At 48.0% G+C, this 22,380-nt stretch overlaps 1 protein-coding gene across 2 annotated transcripts in view; it reads right to left on the reverse strand.

Annotated features, from left to right (window-relative positions):
* Nucleotides 1-17,772, reverse strand: part of LOC146207661 (uncharacterized) — a 163,363-nt gene extending 145,591 nt beyond the window's left edge. The window contains exon 1 of one of the 2 annotated variants that reach the window (XM_084589518.1): nt 17,302-17,772. In XM_084589518.1, the coding sequence (XP_084445644.1) occupies nt 17,302-17,374 (73 nt within the window). In that variant the 5' untranslated portion in view covers nt 17,375-17,772. Of the gene's footprint in view, nt 1-9,350; nt 9,705-17,301 lie in introns of those variants that run through there. The other variant, XM_084589526.1, reaches the window with a different exon arrangement.
* Nucleotides 17,773-22,380: the final 4,608 nt, after the last annotated feature.

The following is a 22,380-nucleotide window of genomic DNA, read 5'->3' on the forward strand; positions in this document are numbered from 1 at the left end:
GTGAAATGAGAAAGGCCATAATCAACGGTGGCATAATTAGCGGTATGATAGCGTTGGTTGGTGGGTTCAACGTCTCAAAGGGACTCATGCTATGAGAGACGCTGTAGGGGAGGGCTCCAAAAAATTTGACCACTAGGGCTTCTTAACATGTTCTGATATCACACAGGACACGAGCACCTTTCTTATCTCCTCCGTCGAAAGGTGGGCTACAGCCGGGATTCGATCCCGCATCCTTGGGCACAGTAGTCGAACGCCCTAACCACTACGCCACCGCGGCGGGGCAGTTAATGGCGTGAGTTGTTAGCTTTCCTAACAAGTCTGGCAGTGACAAACTTGTGGTGAGCCCGTATTTACCCATTTATTTCTTGTTTGTTTAGCTTCTGTCTATAGGCAATGCCAGGCATTGTAAACCGCGTAAACAGCCAGCTGTGGAACGCTCCTTCTTGGCAAACAAGGTAGGCTCTCGAACGTCGCCAGGCCCCAGTACACCTCTTTTCTGCCTACCATTGGTTCACGAGTAAGTTGAAAGTAAAGAGACGCTTCCGCTAAAACCGGAAGTTCCCACGAGCCCCACATGGACAGTGCATTAATCGTTCGCTACAGCGGCGCACCCAAATAAAAAAAAAATAATAGTAAACGGCTGAGTATGCATGTAGCGCCCACCATTTACCCTGACAATCCGGGCCAGAAGCTCGTGTAAGCATTCGCAAACACTGGCTGACCGGCTTGGGAGCACAATGGACCGCCGCAGCCTCTCTCCATCTCGGCATGGAAGATAACTTCCGGTCTGCGCATATAACTCGTACCACTTCGGACCCCACGCGTCTGGTCAAACCACGCGCGGTTCCGGTAGCGGCAGCGGCGCTGGTTTAGCTCAGCGGACAACCAGGAGAAAGAAACAGCGATCTGGCGTTTTCGGCTAGATCCGACGCGCAGTTTCGTATGCATACGGCCCGTAAGTCGTACATTACGAAGAAAATCATGACTCGCCTGTCCGTCACGCTAAAGCAATCGGACAGCGACGAGTGACCGGTGGCGTTGACGAGCGTAACGGGTCTGCCGCGGTCCTTCCATCGACTGCCCGCCGACGGGTCAACGAGATGGAAGGAAGGCAAGGAGAAGGAGAGAAGAGGAAAAGAAAGTCGTGCCTCCTCTTTCATTTTTCTTCTTAAATCATGTCTACCGGTCGAGACAAGCGGCGTGACGACGGGCCGCGTTTCTTCTTCTTTTTCTGCTTCTTCCTCTCAAAATAGAAATCGCCTACGTCCTGGCCTATAGCAGGGCGTCTGTGTCGAGCTTCCGTTGCGTAACAGCCAAAACGGTCTCCGCACCGTCAGTTCCATGATTTATTTGACGCGTCGCCAGTGCTCCCGGATGGAAGCCTTCGAGGAAATTCATATAGTTCCGCCTCCTTGACCACTTCTACCCCGTGCCCCTTTTATGCATGGAGTATAGGCGCGTGCACGCGTTACGGTCAATGTTCACGCCACGCTTGGACGGCGAGGGAACACTTCTTGGTTGAACAGCAGCAGCTCTCCCCGATTTCTGCAATCAGCGACATGGCCCGTAAGCTCAATTAAGGGAGATTATTAGCACAGACTGATGAAACACCGAAATAGAGCAAAGCTGCAATAAACACATATTTCTCTCTTTTGATTCGATATGGAAAAGAATAAAATAGACCGGAAGGTTTCGCTTGGAGTATTTTGAGCTGGAGTTTCTTCAGCTTCGATTTTCGTTGCGTGCAAGGTATGTCTGCTGTCGCTTATGCGGAACGCGTTCAACAGCAGAGATTTTCTACCTCCTTCTTTGCTGGCGTGTTTCTTTTTGTTGTGACATTGTAATTCTGAGCAAGAGTCATCCCGCCCAGTTGGATTCAGTGCAGAATACGATTAGAAAGGACGCTGAGCAACTCAATTCGAGAACTTCTGGTTTAATTAATTAACAGAAGGATGCTGATACAAAGAAGTGATGGGCATACGTTACTCCTGCCTGATGGTCTTTCGTAGATGCACGATTGTACTGCCATAGATACTGAGGAGCTGATTAAAGCTCTGAACTAGAACCTGAACTAGAGCAGTGCAATGCTCGGTCATGTGCTTATGTATGTTCATACGACAAATGTCTTTCAAAGCTTCAGGCGGACGAATAGCAACAGAGGTTGCAGGGAGATAAAATTACTCTTGGTGTTTTACGACGGAGCGGCAGAAAGCATTCCTAAATGCGGTTCTTTGTCGTCCTTTATCGAGAATCTGTCGGATCGCCTTCCAGAGGTCACTGTACTTCCCTTAATTCTTCTGCTGGGCTCTCGAAATCGGGCGCAAGAATTGAAAACGATTTGCGGAGCTCTGGAGGCAGTTGAAGCCGTTCAGCGCCATCCTCATGCGAATACAAAGTTGCAGCCACCCAACGTAAAACGCTTTCTGTGCGCCACTGCTCATGAGTTTCGTTCCTTGTTTTCGTTTAACAAGCATGGCGTCCCATTAATTTTTTTTTTTTTTCCTCGTTCGATAAGGTGCTCCTCGATTCCGCGGTTTTCTTTAAATTCACCGCAGAGCAGCGTTCAAGCATTTGACCAACTAAGCTTTCCGGGACGGTTTCATCTCCAGCAGCCATCGGATGAATCCGGCGTGCCGCGAGCGCTCCAAGCGTGCCTCCCCGTAAACGTTGTTGCTGGAGGCTTCATACGAATCAGCCGAAATCAATGGGCCCAGTGCTTTCCTTGCTGCACGAGCGCAAGCGCAGTAAGGTCGACTCATTAAGATCTTTCAAAGAGATGGACAAAGCTTTCTCTGGCCAAACTTAGCAGCGACCTCAGCCAGATTATGTTACGGTGGTTGCAGAAGCCCAGAGGTAGCCACGGATCAGAAACGTTTTACTAACGGTAATAAATAGTATAAGCGAAATTCTTTAACTACAACGTCAAGTACACTCGAGAAGTTTTTCCGAGAGGAGTCATTTAAGCACGGAAGAAATCGCAAAAAAACACAAGGTTGTGGCGGCGTCAATAGTTCGCGCGGGGTATAATCGCAGTTGCACTGCCTACGAGTTTTCATTGAGCTGCTATTTTAAACAACGGCCCGGGAGACACTAAGAGTGGTGCCATGTAAAGTATCGGTAACCCTGAGGCCTTTCATCTCAGGACGAAAGCCGGCTTAACTTGCCTTGTGAACCCCGATCGCATTTGTTATAAATCGGGTTAAACAAGATATCCACCCGAAACGAGCCTTGAAGAAAGCGTCGTTTCTCAGTGCTTTGAAGAACATCATTGAAATAGCCAGCGTCCTGAGCTTCTTCTCGAGTGATGTTTTTCGTTAGCTTGTGATTAATTTAAACCTCCCTTCAGGATTGCTATCGATAGCCTGGTTGAATTGCATTATATGCTTGAAACATGCGTTCCAGAAGGGGTCGAGAGGTTAGAATGAAGGCACTTAATCACTGGTGCTATTGACATTGTTGCTTCCAGCGCAGTTACTTATGTGTTCAAATGCACCGTCCTGCTTCAAGGCTGTTCAGTGAACAAAGATAGACAGGCCTGAGAGCGACGCAGAAGCCTGCATATGACGCTAGCAAAGAACGTAGCAATCAAGGTGAACAAATCTTGTTAAAACCAAGCATGTAATTTAGCGAAGAATAGCTTGAAAACGGGGCAGTTATAGTTTAATAATTAGTGTAATAGCCATAATATTAGGCATCTTATGCTCGGTGCATTTATGCTTGCCTGAAGAAATAAAAACGCTGGAAACTTGAATAATGGAATTGCTGAATAACCACTTTTTCTTTTACCTGAAGGTGTACGCTTTACTCATGATGGAAAAATACAGCGTAGAGAAGGACGAGGACAAAATGAAGACACATAGGACACACGAGAGCTATGTGTCCAGCGCTCGTGTGTCCTATGTGTCTTCATTTTGTCCTCGTCCTTCTCTGCGCTGTATTTTTCCATCATGAATAACCAACACGCCCAGACTACTACGGTATTGAACGCTTTACTCGGCACACTCCTTATTTATCCGACTTCTGCAGTAAACCAACCTGCCCAGCCACCCCCACCGCATTGATCAGATCGTGTATATGATTCTGGTACGCAACATTGCCCAACTAAACCATATTTTACCTTATTTTTTCTATCCCCAACCAATAACCAGAAACAACTGGCTAAACATGACGGAGCCCGATACACAGCGAAGTCTCACCAAACAGATGACACATCTAATATGGTTTCGAAATGAAGTTTTGCCAGCTGAATGAACCGGAAAAATAGCGCTTTTCCCTTCCTCCCACCCCTCACTAAAAAAAAGAAAAAGTAATAACCCGAAAACGATGCGCACCAGTGTGCTTTGGTGCGACGAGCATCCTTGCGGTTGGTCAGATTTAGTTTTAAAAATGTACAGACGACCCATGCTGTTATGGGTTCACGCAGTGTAACCGGGGGTGACATGACCCTGTCTGTTAAACACCGTTAAATACGCCGTAACCCTCTTCCCTCCCCCCCCCCCCCCCCCAACCATCGCCTTCCATGCTCTCTTCGTCTTCCTTTTCCCTTGTGCTCACCGCCCCTCCCTCTTCTGCTCTAAAAGTGGAGAGGGTAATTTATCTCCTCACTTTACTACCGGACAATAGATCCTTATGGTCGTACAAGTTTTCCAACGAGTTCTGTAAGAACAACAGCCGGTCGGGATCGGTTTATTTTTACAGTTAGGATTTCATCGGATTCTACGACGGCTGCGTCCTAGGTCAGCACTGATCTTTACTGCTACGAGTATCACTGCTCGATCACCTGAGCCAAACAAAGAGTCGCATGTCTCTGGGTCAAGCGTTATTACAGCTGACGTCTCAAATCACGTGAGACGCTACATAACTTGTGGCGCAGACAGGCAACCATCCGGTGTATCTGTGATGTGCTTTTCTGGCCATGCATTATTCTTCTTCTGCGAAAGGATTCCCGAAGCTACCTGAGCCTTTTTTTAAAATGACTCCAACATCGTATACTCGATGTGCAGCGGAAAGATGCGGGCTTCAGTACCACAACATTTGTGACCATACATCTGAACAGAGGCGCATCATCTTCACCGAATACCAGTAATAGCGTGCCCTCAGCCTTCGCTTAATGTGCCCTCAGGCATTCGTGTTATCCCACTCACTCCTCCTCTCCCCCCCCCTCCCCCTCCCGCCGCTAGCATTACTATACGCGAACACAGCTACGAAGGGCTTCGTTCGCAAGCATCGCGTTCCAGTGAGCGAAGGAAACATATCACACTGGGGCCTGTACAGGCTCTTTAATGACGAATTTCACCGAGACCCATTCTCTCCAAGTCCCGGTCGGTTCAAGGTATCACGCAGAAAGAGCGCTCTTCGCGGCTTTGGCGTGAAATGACTTTGATTCGCGCAAGGAATGGGCCACGCGCCATTACGCGCCTCATGCCGATCGCCACGAAATGCTGGAAGCGCGCACCGTGAGGAGGAGGGAATAACGGGGTCACACGGCGTCACCTTTCGAACACACGCTCGGAGTGCTCGTGCATGGCATCTCCCTGGCCGCTGCCGCCGCCTGCATGCGACGTGCTCGCCTTGCCGCAGGGGCTTGATTGCTCGGCGGCCGCGTAAATTAAACGCGCCCGGATGACCGGGGGACAGTGTTCCAAAAACTTCTCCATTAGAGCCATTCGCTTCCCCGCGGAGAGAATCCGACTGACACGCGAATCTAACGGCGAAGATCGCCGCAGAAGCTGTACGGGGCGTAATGCTCACGAGTGGACACGTCCGTATACACGCAGGCAGGCGAGCGTACTTTCGAAAAAAAAAAAAAAAAAGTAAAAGACGAGAAAAAAATTCTGTTTGGCAATGTTCTGTTGCGCACTGGTATACATTGATCGAGATGTTGGGTCTTTGGAGCCTTATTCACGGAAAGGCAAATAAACTTCACTGATGAAAAATTGCACTGCCCGCGAGGGCTTAGCAGTTGCGCAGGTCACAGGGTCGTCTTCCGGTTGTAATGACGGCATTTCGATGCAGGCGAAAGTAAAAAAGAAAAAAAATCACTCGCGTAATATATCTGGAAAGACTTGCTGATGCTCATCAGGAGCAAACCAATAGCAGGTTGAAGAACTTTGTCAGCGCGGCTTATCTCAAAGCCAGTTCCTCTTGTTGGGTACGAAAAAGTTGCTAAAAACAGTATTACGTAAACAAACATTGATCGGAGCACTGTAGTTTATAACTGGTGCTACATTAAGAGAAGAAGACAGTGATCAATGTAAGACATTGAAGAGCCCCTCTGGTTGACATTGATTCCTCAGTGCATGACTTCACGCGAATTTGGTCTATCTACATTTTTTTCGAGTCCCTGAGGTTAAATTTAAGCTAAAGAGTGCTCTAAACCGCTCCTCATTACAGTATCATCGCACCGATATACAAACTGATACTACCTCTCACCCGTTCCTATGCAAAGGCATATGTTTGAGAATAGAAAAAAATATATATATATAAACGAACCGCAATCGCTACTCCAACGCCACAGTCAAGCAAGCTTTTCATCGGCTCGCGCTTCGTCGGCGAGCGAGGGACCAGGCTGGGTAGCGCAGGGTGTGCAAGATCGCAAGGAAGCGGCACACACACACGGACACGGCGCGGACCGTCCTCCTCAAACCAGGAATGCGCCCAATATCTGCGCTGGCCACGTCCGAGCCAAATCCATTTCCCTCTTTCCTCCTGCATCGAAGACCAGAGTGAAGCGTGCCCGCGTGTTTTCGCGAAGAGCAGCCACATCTCAGACCGAAGGCCACCGCGTCCGGGGGGAGGGAACAGTCCGGGGGATGACCGCTGGCGACCTCGTAGATCTCACGCTGCGTCCTTTGGGGGCAGCTAGGCGGTCTCTTCGCGCGCGTTTCAGCGGCGTCGACGCTCGTTGCATGCGTGTACGCACGAGGCTTCTGTTCAATTCATGCCCCTCTCAGCCTCCGTGTCAAAAGGCTACGCAAGAGTGAGCCGTAGTTCTCGGCTCCGCAGGAAGTCTACAGAAAAGGGCAGAGTTTAACCGGAGCTGTGTTTTATAGTCTGTTATTAAAAATGAGGGCAGAATTGAGAATGTAACGCTGATAACAGCTTAGGACAGCGGAAAGGATTCCGAGAAAATGTGATGCAGTATAGTGGCAGGCAGAGCTTGTTGACAGATCAGATTAGAGAAGCTTTCATGGATGGGATGGGCCACTGCCTTAGGCAGGGAAATTAAATGGAGGCAAGTGTGATCGCCGTTTGTCCTACAGGGGACACGTATAGCTGGTAGAATGATGACTAGCTCACTTGACCTCGGACAGGAAAAAGAGACGACGAAAGAGAGTCGTGAAGATTGGGTGATAATGCGGGAAGAGCTGAAAGTTGCCTATATGTATAAACGCTAAACCATTGGTCCTGACTGCTACCGCCTGTCCGTCGCTCTTCCATTTCCAGACCCACGAAGTTATAACCTCAAAAAACGAGACGATTTCCCTTGAAGCACTTCAACAGAGGTTCAGCGTAACACTGGAGTTAATAGCCAGAAAAACTAAAGAACAAAAGCCATCGGCTGGCATAAAAGAGCTTATTTTGTGTAAGGTCAGCTAAGTCTGAGTTTCTCCGACTGCTCAGTACGCGCAATAAGTTAGAAACCACAAAATGACAGAGCTGAGTTTCTCCGACTGCTCAGTACGCGCAATAAGTTAAAAACCACAAAATGACAGAGCCTGCAAAGTTACCCTAGCTCACAAATATAACCACTTGCATCCACAGTGGACACATTTCAAGTCGTCACCGGATAACTGAACAACGTTTCGGTGCCTACCGAGTGCAGTTAACGTCGAATATATTTTGTTCTGAGACGAAAACAAAAAGCATACAAATAGGAAAAGGGCGAACTGGGTTCAACTGGTAAGATTCTAGACACATGAGCAAATAGTCCCTGAAAAAACGCCCACGTATTTTCACAGAGCCTTCGACGATAAACGCGGCGGCGTCCTGAATCCAGTAAATATAGCAGTCTTGAGAAAGGGATCTCGTTTACGTCAGAGCGTCATCACTTTTCAGCTTCGAAGGGAACGATGGCTTCTCTCTTTCTTTCCAACGGCCCAGATTCAACCGGCTAGTCCGGGCCGAAGGTTGCGCCGAAAATCCGTAATCGCAAACCGTAGAGCGCAAACAATGGCGCATCAAAGCGCGGACCCTTTCATACGTGGTTATTCTAAAGATAGTTCCAGCATAGGTCTTCTCGAAACCCTTCACCTCGTAAGTTGCGGTGCACGTAAGTAGTGAAGTGTTTGTTCTGGATCTGGAGACAAGGTGGGCGTGTGTTGAAAGGGTGACCTGCAAACAACGCATGGCGATCCGGGAGGAATAGAAGAGGCCTGCACACGATCGACGTATCTCGTCTTCGAGTACGTAGATCTTCAATCCTCGCAATATTTATCTTGGGCGGAACTTCCAGGGCTCGATCTACTACAAAGTGCAACCATCCTACGACATCGAGGCGAACTTCAAGAAAGAATTATAGTCACTGCTGAAGCTTATTTAAAGATTGACGGAGATATAAACTGTTATTTGCATACTAATGAACGTCCCACATTCAAGCACACGCTGAAGTTTGCATATGTTTAAAGGTTTAAAAGAAGTTTGAATGCTTTTAAAAGCTTTAATCAGAATCCGCTATACGCTGAAGTTTGCATATGTTTAAAGGTTTAAAGGAAGTTTGAATACGTTTGCAAGCTTTATCAGAATGCGCTATCCTCTTTCTTGTTTGGCGCCCAAGAATGGGACCAATAAGGAAGTTTTAGGAATCGCGATTTGCACGCGAAATATGACAAGGGAAGTTTCCGGTTTTTTTTTTTAATTTTATTTGAATTTCTTCTTTATACCCACTAAATCATACGTAATTTTCCCAAAAGATGCCAATCAACAGGGAAAGTGCAAATCGCAGGAACCTAAGACATTTCACAAGACTGATTTGCTCAATTTCCAAAGCCATATTTATCTACACCTGTCCCGTATCAAGTTATGTCGTAATTGCGCATGCAGTGCTCCTTTCTTTATCGAAACATCACTAATGCCAAAAGTCATTCGCATATCTCCTTGAGTTTTCGCCAACTACGCAACCTGCTACAGTTCGTCCCGGTCAAGTAACATGCACCATTGCATTTCCAACTCGTTTTACACGCCCTCCCGTGCACAAACGCGTTGTAACTAAACTCTAGCCCGCTTCCACCGCAAGTCGTGCGCGAAGGTCAGGAACTCTGCTTAACAGGCTCGCTGAACCCACTCCGTTTCGCTTGAAAACGTATACACCAGTAAACTATTCAAACACACACAAACACGGATGCACTCACCAAAATCAAAGCAAAACGCCGAAGTGGTTTGCCGTTATTGCTCTTGCTGCCAGTCGCGTGCGGCGCGCGAATCGGAAGCGCGCGGAAAGCGGGAGGGGGAAAGCGGGAGGGAAGCCCTCGCGCGCGCGCGTGCGGTCACTTTTGCGCCAGAACCATGTTACGGGGACGGCCGTCTCGCACGCGGATGCGAGCACCCATCTTCTTATCTGTCCACCGCTTTACTCGTCCGACTGGTTTCCTCCGTTCATTCGTCGGACGCTCGGCATTCGACAACGGTCTAGCATCGCCCGCGGGTACACGATACATAGCCAGTGTGGGGGGCCGAAGGGATAAGGTGTACTCTGCGCGGCTTGCGCAAAAAAGCCGTCACTACTCGTGCCTTCTGCCTATATCCCGTGCACGTTTTCACCGCTCTGTTGTATGCACCCGTATACGCTTATGCCGGGTCTGCGGTTGCATCCGCGGTCGTTATCTTCGATGTGACCGCGCAGTACGGTAACGGTTTCATTGGCGGTTAGCGAGCCTTCATCCTTGCTTTGACGTGTGGAACCACGGGGCTAGCTGCAGCATAGGCTGCTTCAGCGTCTTCGGTGTTTGCAGTGATGATGTGCGCGGACGTTGGTTGAACAGCCACTCGCGCGTTACGTGGTTGTAGACGCCACTGCAGCAATACGCAAGCTCGGTTTTCCGCTCATGAATTTTAGAACAATCCGTCGATGTAACTTGAAGCTGTTCATTGGAGCCAGGTGTTGTAGGTTGAGCAAGTTCAGTGAGGTGGAAGGAACGCGCACGCTGCTTATCCAGCGTGACCTCGGCGAATGTGTTGCTCTAATGGCTACCTGCGCCGACACTCGAATCATAAACTGCGCGTAACCACGAACTGTATATCTGTGACGATGCATGTCATGCAATTCACGTATCAATAGTGTCTGCGAGGAGGCCACGTTAGACATATTAAATGACGATTCATCTCCTTAGAAGGATCGAATCGATAAAAAAAAAAAAGAACCTAAGTCAGCGCTAAAATTCGTACATTAAATCTCGGGTAGGCGAACGGAAATAAAACAGCCGCAGGAGGAACTTCGATATAGTGCAACAGGACTAGTAAAGTTTCCAGAACTTTAGAGGCTATCTCCAAGGCTGTACTCGATACGTGTTCCCGAACTAGTATGTGTAGAAAAGTAACGCTAGAATACATGAAAAAGTTTCACACGCGCACAAAAAAAAAAAAAAAAAAAAAAAAAACAAAGAAAAAAAAAACGCCATTCCTGACCGCAGTTATTACGTGTCATTGAATGCTCAGCACTTACCTTCAAGCAGACCAATTGTCCATGCAGTTAGTCTTTAATGGGTGGATGTGAAGGACAACAAATTTAAAGTCACCGTTATATATATTACTCACGCAGCGGTTGTTCGCCACGTCTTACGTTAAACTCAGTGGACAAACTAACGCAATCTGTGTTTAAACTAACCTCATCATCATGAAATCACAGCAGACAGGGCCAGTAAGTCGGCCTCGAGGGCGCAGATGCAATATCGCATTGCCTCCTTGTTTTTCTCTATTTCTTTAGCCTCTTCGCTTTCTTTATCTAATGAATACGTTTCGACCGAAGCCGAAGTAAGTCAGTACGCAGCCTCTACACCTGCCGGATACGCCACCTCCATTTTTGACATGGCCCTGCTCAAGAAACAGAAGCGTGACACTGTGGGACACCCCGCCGGGAGACAGGCCGCCGAAAGCCTCAGACTGCGCTGTTGACAGCCGTAGAGATAGCCAGGCGCTTCCTATTCGGACCCCCCTCTCACCCCACACGGCAAAAAGTGCGGCGTGGTGGAAGCACACTAAATGTACGAACGGGCTCTCAGGCCACGCTCGAAAAGACGCAGCTAATAACTACAGATGTGGAATAAACATGGGAAGGAGGGGAGTCGGAGAAAACGCACCCGCACAAACCCTCTGTTTAGACTGCACACGGAGCATTTCAAGTTGAGACGTGAGGGCGATCCGTAAGGGCGATAAGCTTGTCCGCAAGCGCTGTTTTTGCGGAAAGAATGTGTACTGCGCGGAGTCAATACGCCGGTGTATGGACACGGAACCAAACAAGTCGCACAGCATGGGGCGCCCACAGGCGAAACAAGCGACAACCGCACGGCTCCTTTTTATTTACTAGCGTCAGTAGGTTGGTGCTTTTAACACTTCGGAGAAATGGTACGAGGGGACGCGCGTCCCGAGACCGCAGAGAATGTGAAACTTATGTTTGTGCTCTCGAGAAAGGCTCTATCAAGAGTGTCATCAACAAATGCACTGCTTATCGTTAGCTGCAGAGACGAATGTGACAATACGACATTGTTTAAAATAAGAACTTAAAATGAGAATTAAATTATTGTGGTTTTATTTTTCAAAACAACGCTCTAGACTGGGGCGATCGTCAGAGCGATGCTCGGGATCATATTCGAATAACTGAAATTATTGAACAAGACCAGCTTATCAGTATTGGAGGTGCTCAGGCCTTTCGTAGATATGCCGCAGCCGCTGCACATTATCGAACTCGTGAAATCCTGCTTGACAACGTAACGCCGTAGCCACCACGAAGAAGTTGATGCTAGTACAGTCAGCAAGCGTTAAATCGCCTTTGTATAGTTGCTGGTTGGTTTGGTTTGTGGGGTTTGACGTCCCAAAGCGGCCCAGGCTATGAGAGACGCCGTAGTGGAGGACTCCGGAAATTTCGACTACCTGGGGTTCCTTAACGTGCACTGACATCGCATAGCACACGGGCGCCTTGCTTTTCGCCCCCATCGAAAAACGGCCACCGAGGCCGGTATTCGATCGCCCATCCTTGGGAACAGTAGTCGAGCGCCGTAACCACTGCGCCACCCCGGCGGGGTCTTTGTATAGTTGCGAAGGTGTTGTACTGAAACCATCCAGCACGAAAGACAAGGACGAGGGAGGAAACTATAGATGAGCGGCGACTCGGAACTCTAGTCGGCGCGCGCCTTGTCACCTTCTTCGTGCTTGTCTTTCCCGCTGTAGTTTAATTATGAGCCCTAATGGCATATGAAATTGTGAAACAAGACAATGCTGAAATATCTCTGCCGTGTTTCATTCATGGCCGATTTTTTTGTCCTTTGTTACGTTCAAACCACTCGAATAAGTGTATCCACGTGCAGTAAAGGGTCAAAGGTCATAGACTAATTAATGACCTAATAGCACTTTTGCGGAGTGAGTAAAAACGATGCTTCAACCAGAATCATTAACCCCACTGAGCAGCTCAAGTCAACATGAGCAAAACCACGTGTCATGTTGGCGAGACAAAAAAAAAAAAAAAAAAAAAGAAAAAGAAAAAAAAAGCCCATTAGGGATTTCTATTAAATAATTAAGCTTGCAAAGTACTGGAGATCTCATGATCGAACAGCGTACCTGGCTGAGCAAGAAACAACGCAAACACTGCTATGGTATATCAGACGAATTTTAGAAATACAATCACTATACTTGTAATAATCTAAATAAGACCGTGCTATCGCTGAGAGCAGGAATCTCTCAAGCTCCGAAAAGGTAAACAAGCCTGGTTTTGATTTATTTCTCTACGGGTGTTTTTTTTTTTTTTTTTTTCTTTTTTTGAGGCATCGAGCAAGCCAACTGCGACGGGCGAAGTCGCGTCCAAGCTGCTTTATTCGAAGTAAGACGAACAAGGTTCTCAATGACTGTGTTTTACCCGTGCACCATCATTCATTACTCTCCCCCAACTCGACTCATTCATTTCTGCCACACATAATTCCATTCGGGCGACGCTAGATTCCTGGCCCAGTTGGATGCGGCTAATAATGGACCCGCGCAACGAGAGGCAACACCGCTGGCCTGGAACGGACGCAGAGTGTCTTCCAAGATGCGATCTGTACTGTACAGCCAGCGTGGAAGCTTCGGCCTTGCTCGTTCATGCGTGGTCAGAAAGACCGGAGGGAGCTTTCCGAGATAGACAAAACGAAAGCCATCCTCTCAAAGCCTCGCCTCTTTAGCCCAGGCATTCGCCATTTGTGTTTTTTGCTAACGAAAGTCCTCGTCAGGTGTTTAAGTGAGCACGTACCCTCCTTCCGAGACAAAGACGACCAGGAAAGAGACATGTATAGGAAGGCAGGAACGTATGGATGCGACATTGTTTGCGTGAGGCGACTCAAGCAGGTATAGTTGATTATTGTTCTTCGACGAAAAGTCCGGACCAGCACTCATCGCTTTCCCTGCGATGCAGGCTATTAGCATTCACAAAAACCCCTCCACCTCCCCTCCCCCCGCCCCAAACTTCCAAACTTTCTGCCTCTCTCCCATTGCTTTTGTGTGCTGTTATAGACGCATGGGAATGTGCTTTGAGAGGAATTTTGTGTTTAAGTTCTACGTACTGATCCATGGGCATATATATATATATGTGCGTGTGTGTGTGTGTGTGTGTGTGTGTGTGTGTGTGTGTGTGTGTGTGTGTGTGTGTGTGTGTGTGTGTGTGTGTGTGTGTGTGTGTGTGTGTGTGTGTGTGTGTGTGTGTGTGTATGTATGTATGTATGTATGTATGTATGTATGTATGTATGTATGTATGTATGTATGTATGTATGTATGTATGTATGTATGTATGTATGTATGTATGTATGTATGTATGTATGTATGTATGTATGTATGTATGTATGTATGTATGTATGTATGTCGTTCTGGAGAGAAATTAATTTGCAGCATCCTCCCTTTCTCGACATCAGGAGAGAACATTCAAAGCTATTCACAGTGAATCTTTCTGATAACATATGGTAATCCGGCCACTTGGCAAGCAGCGCAGAAAGTTTGATAACCTAACTTTTATGGATATGTTTGAACGGCATGTTGGTGCGTCCTATTTTTAACGTCTCTAACGACCAGTTAGCCAGTTCGGACGGCAGGTGCCGTATTGGTTCGGTCGGCTTCCGGCAGGTCTGCATCTCGCGCACTGCTTAAAGAGACGCAGCAGCCTCTTCGAGAGAAAAAGAAACCACAAGAACGTTGCGGAAAAAAGTCGAAGCGACTAATCTCGGTGGGAACACTTTCTTCCTGGTGCCAAGTTTTTGCCTCGTCCCGTGTATGCTCGCACTTCACGGTCAGCGCAAGGACGCCTCTCTTTCTCTACAAACGCGCGTCCTTCGTGGCGTTTCTATTTTTCGCGCTCAGCACGACTGTTCTGTCCCCTGCCCCTTCTACCAGAAAAGAGAATAAAGCAATAAGCTCGTATGCAAATGGCGCGTGGTCATTTGTCGGTCAGCCCGTTCTTTCTCTTGCGTGCGTACTAATGAGTGACGAAAGCAAGCCGCGTGGCGGTCGTTCTGTAGGAGAGAAGGAAAAAAAAAGAGAAAATACTGAAAGAGGCAATAAAAGGCAATGGCGGCCCTCGAAGGAACCTGTTGTGTTTGCAAGATTGGATTTTCAGTTAAGATATAGCACTGCTGGGGGCTCGCGCGTGGAAAAAGCCCGCTAAAGGCGGTGGCGGGTTTTGTTTTGTTTCCTGCGCGGTGCTTTTACATGCGGGCTTGGCGCTGGGAGAAGCCTAGCCCAGTTTTCCGATCTGTCAGAAAGGTCGCCCGGGAAACGTGCAGGTTCCCTCATAAGAGCGGTGTGCCTGCGTGATTGTTGTGCGACTAAGGTCGTCGGCGCTCGATTAAGTGGGCAAAATGCGCGCCGTGCTCACTTCTCGCGGGAATCGAGATTGGACGATACTGAGAACGACGCTGTTTGTCTGCGGTGCGAGCACGCGTATTTTCGCTTGACTGACTTCTCCATATGTTTAGCGTTCGATGTGCGCATTCACCACGAATGTCGTTTCGTTGTTCCTATCTTTACGAGCATTCCCACCGCCACAATCATATCTGATTATATTGAGGCTTATTCATCGTCTACGAAGTCATAGCGCGATTTTAGTGTGTGTGTGCATGAGTATTTTGACTTTGTTTTAAATAAGCGGTCTCAAGCTAATCAACTTCAGCCATCTAAAGGATGATCATCGTCTTCTGGCGTTTAACCTGACATGCGTGAGACTTTATTGACGTCTGAGCACTATACTGTCCTCCATTTCGCTCGAGGTAGTCATAAAGAACAGATACCTTTCTGATTCATAGTAGAAAACAATCTCAGGTCGCATCTTATTTTGTTCTGGTCAGTAGATTTCGCTTGCCCGAAAGAAATGATGTGTGTGAGAAAGAGAAAGAGACAGAGAAGAAATCCGCCGTCGCTTAACTTCCCACAGCAGATAATCTCCAAATCGGCTGGTCCACATCATCCCATCAATGACTGTGACGTCTTGTAATTTGATATTGTAGAATTTGCCCATTCTTTACCGAGATTCTTTACTGAGAGGGAGGTGGGGTAGTGAGTGAGTGTGACCTCTCTGGCCGAACGTCACTGTTGGTTTTAACGGTCGACCCTGACGTAACCATGAGTACGTGGCTATCAACTAGCTCGGTGCGACTGTGACACCGTGGGATGCTCTCACAAGCTTATGACGACAGTCACGGAGTGGTAAGTGAAAGCCAATCGCAGAAAGCGCCCGAGAAAAGAAGTGGTCCTACAAATAAGTGGCCCTGAAAAGCTCCAATAGCATTTGAAGTATATTTTGTTGTTGTTTTTCAATACCAAGCGCTGTTATTTGTCGTTCATCATTAACTCAAACTCCGGCGCAACAACCGACATCTAGCCATACGACCTTGAGCCAAGAAGATGGGGCTGTTCCTTCGACGCGTCCGATCGGCACGTACTATCTGTCTCCGCCCGCGTCGTCTGCGGCGCAGCGAAGATAGCGGATGTTTGTACACACGCTCTCCTCAATTCACAACCAAAGCGCCCGCGCCGTCTCTAGAACGTTAGGCAAAGCTTCCTTCGCTTATTGCTCTCTGTCCCCCCCCCCCCCCCCCCCTTTTTTTTTTCTCCTAGTCTAGAGGTGTTAAGATAGCAGGTACCGTTCCGACTGCCTGCCTGCTTCCTCCGGCAGTCAAGCAGAGCATTTCAAGCGGCACAAGATCCGAATGCGCGCTCCAATACGCCTGGGGCACGTAGCGAAACCGCGCGCTACAAAACGCCGCCTGCGCAGGAAAAAGGGCGCGAGATTTCGCGGTAACAAAGAAAGCGAGGAAATCTCACACTCGGAGAGGCTACGGAGGGTTGCCGGTAAAGTGAATAGCGCGAACCGGTTGCTGGAAATGACGACGTCTGACCCGGCCTCAGATCAGCGTCGTAAGCCGAGAAATCGAGAAAATTGAGCGGGCACCGTTCAACTCTGGGTCGTCGACGTATACTTTACGGTGCTAAAGATCTCTGATGTCGTTTATTGGGACGTATAATGTCTATCTTCGAAAAAACGAGCCAACTGAGCGCGAAGCGATTGTTGCTAAAAAAAAACTGGCTTTCAATTATAAATTAAAGTCGGGTGGATTTGTTTAAGTAGGGGTCTGCCCGCTTTCCATGCGATTATCTGGAAATAGCCCTCCGTTGGTTTCCGTTGGCCGCGATTGATATCTATCTCATGCTACCCTACCTGTAATCAATGGCCCGTGGTCTGACCGCGGTGCCAGACGTATCTAAAACGTTATGTCAACAGTTATTTTTGTTTACGTTGTCGACCTTGTACCGGCTGAAAAATGCTTAAAAGTGGGATGGTTTCGGTTTAGCTAGCCGTCTTCACATAAATCGTTAATTTTAGGTTTGCAGCAATATACAGCAATAATTAAAAGACGATGTGAGTACAGCGAATGCTACGGCATGTGCTACTGGGCATAGCACGCTATTCTAGCTGTTCATAAAGATTCAAATGAAAAAAACAAAAATCTCGAGTGATGAAGACGCACTTTGACGCAGAGTGTCACATCTAATTACGACTGCAACTGCACACAAAATAATCTTAAGAAGTGTACGATACAGCGCAACGGGAATTAACATGGCGTTTCAGATACTCACAGCTTAAGAGGCAGCATAGCACGAAGACACAGCCGGCGGCCTGCGTCACCACTCCGAAGACGGAGCCAGACATTGCTGCAGTGTTGCCGTCAGAAGCAACGACGGGTTGTCGTTGCTGTTGGGGAGAAAAACAGACCGCACACCTCCGCGCGGACGGGGAAGACGATGACAACAAGGAACAGGACGACGAACCGTCCACGACGGCTCTAAAAACAAAACCGACGGCGTTCGAACCGCTCAGGAGACGAACACTCCAACCCAAGCACGACGACACCTGTGACTATGTTCACAACCGGCACCAACGAACGGGTTAATCCTCACTTCGTCTCCACCACACACACACGATACGGACGGTGACGCTGCGGCGGATTGGATGATGCTCCTTCGGAGCACGCGGAGCACTCGGGATGATGGACGGGAGCGGCGTGCGCAGTGGTTGCTCGGGAGCTGCTGCGGCGGTGGCTCTGCAGCTTCGGTCGGGGCGAGTGTACAACTTTCTGTTTCGCGGCGCCGATTTCTATCCGGCGTCAGGTTGGGGCCGGCCTACTTTCGCTCGCTCGCCGCAGTCGTCGCTGTCGGCCGGAGTGTCCGCATGAGAGAAGCACCCTCCTCTCCATCCTTTTCTCGGAACTCTTTCTCATTCACCCACTCTCTCTCACACACACGCAGCAGCGACTACAGACGTTACCGCTGTGCCGGCCGAGAGCGTGTGGGCAGAGAGGCAAGCGGCAAGCGGTCAGCGCCGCCGAGGAACCAGATGGGCGGAAGCTGTGGTGCGGAAAGGATGTGGTTGTCGCGGAGTCGGTTCGCTTTGGACACCGCAGCGTTCGCTCGCCTTCGCAGAGTTTGCGGTCATCACCCGGATTAAATGGTTGAGTTCACAGCCCCGTTGGAAAAGGGCTGTGAAGGTCTGTGAAGCTCTTCGCTGCCCGGACTTCTATACCGGAGGGAACTCCATCCAGCTTGTTTTGTTAAGTAAAATCATTTGCATCTCTGCGGACACGCTGACGGTTGTCCGGCTTTAAAAGAAAACTGCATTGAAAAGTTTTCCGTCTAGTTCTGGACTCATGATCACGACGCCTGCGCCGAAAACGACACCATGATTGAGTCATTGATTACTGCATTGAAGTGAACAGCGCAGTATCAGCAGAGAAAGTTGTGAGGCTATTTCAGAAAAAGGGTTGCGGATCTGAGCAGTTGCGGACAAAAATTATGTAGTTCCTATATGACAGTCCAATGAGGTTAGTGGAATCCCTCAGGGTGAATGTCTTTTTTTTTTTTTTTCGGTTGCAGATCTTTTGTGAAGGCTGTATAGTTTTACTTTGTGGCTGTATGGCTGCGCTTGGGAACATGGTGATGAGTAATTGTTCCCTAATTAGGCATAAGTGCCTTCTTGGTAAACGTCTACAGGCTTTGTGGTCTGCTTTTCAAAATTATACTGGTAAACCTGGTTATGAAACCTCTCTACAATGAGGAGGCCTTTTTGTGCGCTGTCACTGGAGCTTCCACTCCGACAAATAGCCTTGTCAGTTTATGCGGCCCGAGTACAATGCCGAGTCAGACATGCTACTCCTAGGCCGTACCGGCACAATCGTACAGCTTGTAAAAGCGGTGCTTTCTATTTATTTCTGGTGGTCAGCCACATAATGCCGTAATCTTGATCAGTTTCCATTCGCGTGCAATATGTATCCAAAACACACCGCAGTCGCAAATCCCTCTTGAGGTATATTATGTTTAGCGGCTCGAAAATCTTATTGTGCACCACTGCTAATCTGCCTAACCATTTCCAATCTGTATTAAGCAGAACCATAAGAAAGTCAAGATAAACTATGCAAAGCCAAGGCTAACTGCGCCGAAGCACGGTAACTCACGATTAACGCCCACGGTAAACCACCGTTAGTTTCTTCTACTTTAAGGAGGCCGTAAGTATTTGGTTTTACCGCACAAAAGCAATCCACGCGGTCTGATATCAACTATTGACCGCGTGAGCTACATCAGCACGGCTTCACTACCTTGCTTCGGATCGCCCTGAGATCATTGAGTGCCGGTGTCAAGGTGGGAATCGTCTGCTTTATGAAAACACGGCAATGTGCACAAAGTGCTTTGTACAGCTTCAGCACAGACACTCCATATTTATTTGCCATAATGTCAGTGCATAGCATATGAAATTAAAAAAAAAAATCTCTTCTTTCGATCCCCAGTGCCGCCGGGTACCCATCGGTTACCAATGGGTACAATATTTCCCCCGGCCTGGTGCTCGGCTCTTCTGGGGTGAAAAGCATGGAAAAAGGGGTCATGAACCAAAAATGTTGGTTCAAGAAACACCTGTGTACCAAGCACACAGATGTTTCAGCAAGCTTCATTCGTGAAAACTGGATGACGCGTGGCGAGATTTAGACTCATAATAGTACGTTCAACGGTTAGACTCCGTATACCTCGGCCATTCCACTTATTGAGAGGTTGTCGCGCACATATTTGTCGGAAAGTTTTCACTGGCACCTCAACGTTTCTATTTCTTGTTGAAATGACATCCTGTACAGAGTTATACCAAAGGCTGTTGAAGTCGTGGGAATGTGCCAATCTGTATCCATGCGTTCCTGGTAAATCTGCAAGCCTTCGGGTGAATATACACGACAGTAATACGCTATTTAGGTGGCCGAGATGGCGCGTTACCAGTAATCCCTAGTCTATTTCCTATGATTGCATCTGCATTCAATAGACAGGAAGGTAGCACACTAATGACATAAAATTGTTTGGTGCGTATTGAAATCCCGGAAGCATAAAATCGCCCAAGGCTAACCGCTATGCCGTGTCATATCTCTGAACTCCTTCCGCCGGATAGGCGTCTGTGACCTGCCCTGCTCGGGTATCACAAATGTTGACGTCCGGAATACCAGCCGACAACCACGGAGTTGTTTCTTTCGCGTTACGTTTTTCGCTAATCCCATTATGCGAGGGCAGAAACACGTCTAGTCTCGCTCTCTAGGCGTTACGTCGGCCGGCTTCGTGAGTTCTCACGCGTGTGCTAGCGGGCGACGCGGTGCTATTCGGAAACTGGTTCACCCGCGTAATCAACTCGTCACTCAGCGAAACATTCAAAGAGCTGGCTTATTCAAAAACTTCGTGTCTGCTCGTACGGGAGTTCCAGGCACGCCTTCCACTTAACAATGGCCGATAGGTGCATGTGCGGTGCGCCGATGTGGCCGTGCGTGGTCGCAAGCGTCCGCCAAAGAGTGAGAAAGGTCAGGGCTTCTTTGTGTGCTCTAGATTGGAGGAATGCAGACAGAGCTACGGGGCGCAGTGTGTGTTGACTTTTCGTGGGTAAAGTTTTCGCCTCTGTTCCGTAATCACTTGCTGGTTTCGCAACGTCACAGGAATAACAAAAAATAAAAGAGAAAATGAATTCTCCCGGACCCGACTTTCTCTTCGAAGGCAGCGACGGAGAAAATGCCTAAGTCAGTATGCGGAGTGAATGTGGGTGCGACTAATACTCCGCATTTTTTTGACTGAATGCATTTCTTTTCACACTTGCCTGTTTAGCATACGCGAAGGGATTAAAGCGGTGTGCCAAAGGCGTGGTTTCTCGCAATTCTTGGAGCGTCGTTTAGGTGTTGCCGAGGCACATAACACAAGCGTTGATGACTGTGTTTCAGGAGGGCTAATACATTTGCTCGCTAAATCACAGTGGAACGACGCTGTCCTGTACAGTAAAACGTGGAGTCGTTCTAATTGATTTCATCACGGTGCGGTCGTCGCAGGTGACAGTTTGTCTGGCATAAAAATAAAGCGAAGCTGTTCTCAGGTTATCAGTTTGCCACTTCGGTAATTTCTGTGGTCTCTTGAACATTGAAATTGACTAAAAAAAGTGTTGAAAGACGCAATTTCATTAAAAAATTATGTTTCAGAACTTTGTCGTGCTAGTCGCGTTCCTTTTGTGCTGTGCATAGCGAGACACCATCTAGGTACTTTTTTTCCATTTTTTTTTTTCGCTCGAAACAGACCTGCAATGGCTAAAACCCTTTGTGTCAAGGCCAGGTTTTGCTGGGCCTGAGTTCTGTGTATGTTGAAAACCAACCTAACGACATGTACAGAAAGCAATGTGTAAAGCAGGAATACATAAAAATAAAGACAGCTGGAGATAATAGCACTCTCTCTCTCTCTCTATCTCTCTCTCTAAGCAAAGAAAAGAAGAAAAAAAAAGAGAAAAGAAAACGGAAAGAAAGTTGAATGCGAGGAAAAATCAGACACGCTCGAAGTCAGTAGCATAGCATAATAGAGCCTAGAGATGCAGAATAGCACTGATACTATTTTAAATAAGGCACTACTAACACCCTGCAGAACATTTGCTGAACATTGGTAATAAATCCGGCAAATGCCTCCAGACGCGCTCGCGCGCGCGTGTGTCCGTGCGTGCGTGTTCACACGCACGTACATATTCACACGCGTGCTTCGTTAGTAGATTATTTTGGGGATATCGGTGCACAATTGACCAGTTATCGTACCCCCGTTTTGTTTAATCTGACTTATTTTTTGCGGTTCTTGTTTCACGTCAGGTTGAAGAAAAAAAAAATAAAAAAATGGCAGGCTATGAAAAACCGACAGTGGTACTCGTGCATTCCTTTTCAGCTGGATGACGAGTAACGGGAGAAGGTATTAAAAATGACGACTGAAAAGAAGAACACAACACGTCAATAATACTGGAAATACAGGCCTTCAATGACTGCGAGCTAGTGGCGAAGGTAGTGTGGTATTAGACACTGCTGTCATTTTCGCCGCTGCTATAGCATAGATGCTGTTCTGTGCTACAAGTTGTTTTAATGCGTTTATTAGCTTTATTCTCCTTGTTTCAGGTTCTTCTGTACAACGTAGCGTAAACACTTCCCCCACGGATGACAGGACCTCTTCCTCACCATGCGGAATACGAACGGGTGCCACAAATATATCCTGCGCACTGCGAAGTACGAAAATTGCGGCATATATATTAGCCAAGCCGGCGCTCACTTTTGCGTTTGTTTCCGATACACTTAGAGCTCGACCGTATAGGCAAATGGTGGCGCGACGTGCTGCTTTGGGAACGAT

This window comes from Amblyomma maculatum, chromosome 1, assembly GCF_055883805.1.
Source record: "Amblyomma maculatum isolate TAMU_Amacu chromosome 1, ASM5588380v1, whole genome shotgun sequence".
In the NCBI taxonomy this organism is placed as follows: Eukaryota; Metazoa; Arthropoda; class Arachnida; order Ixodida; family Ixodidae; genus Amblyomma; species Amblyomma maculatum.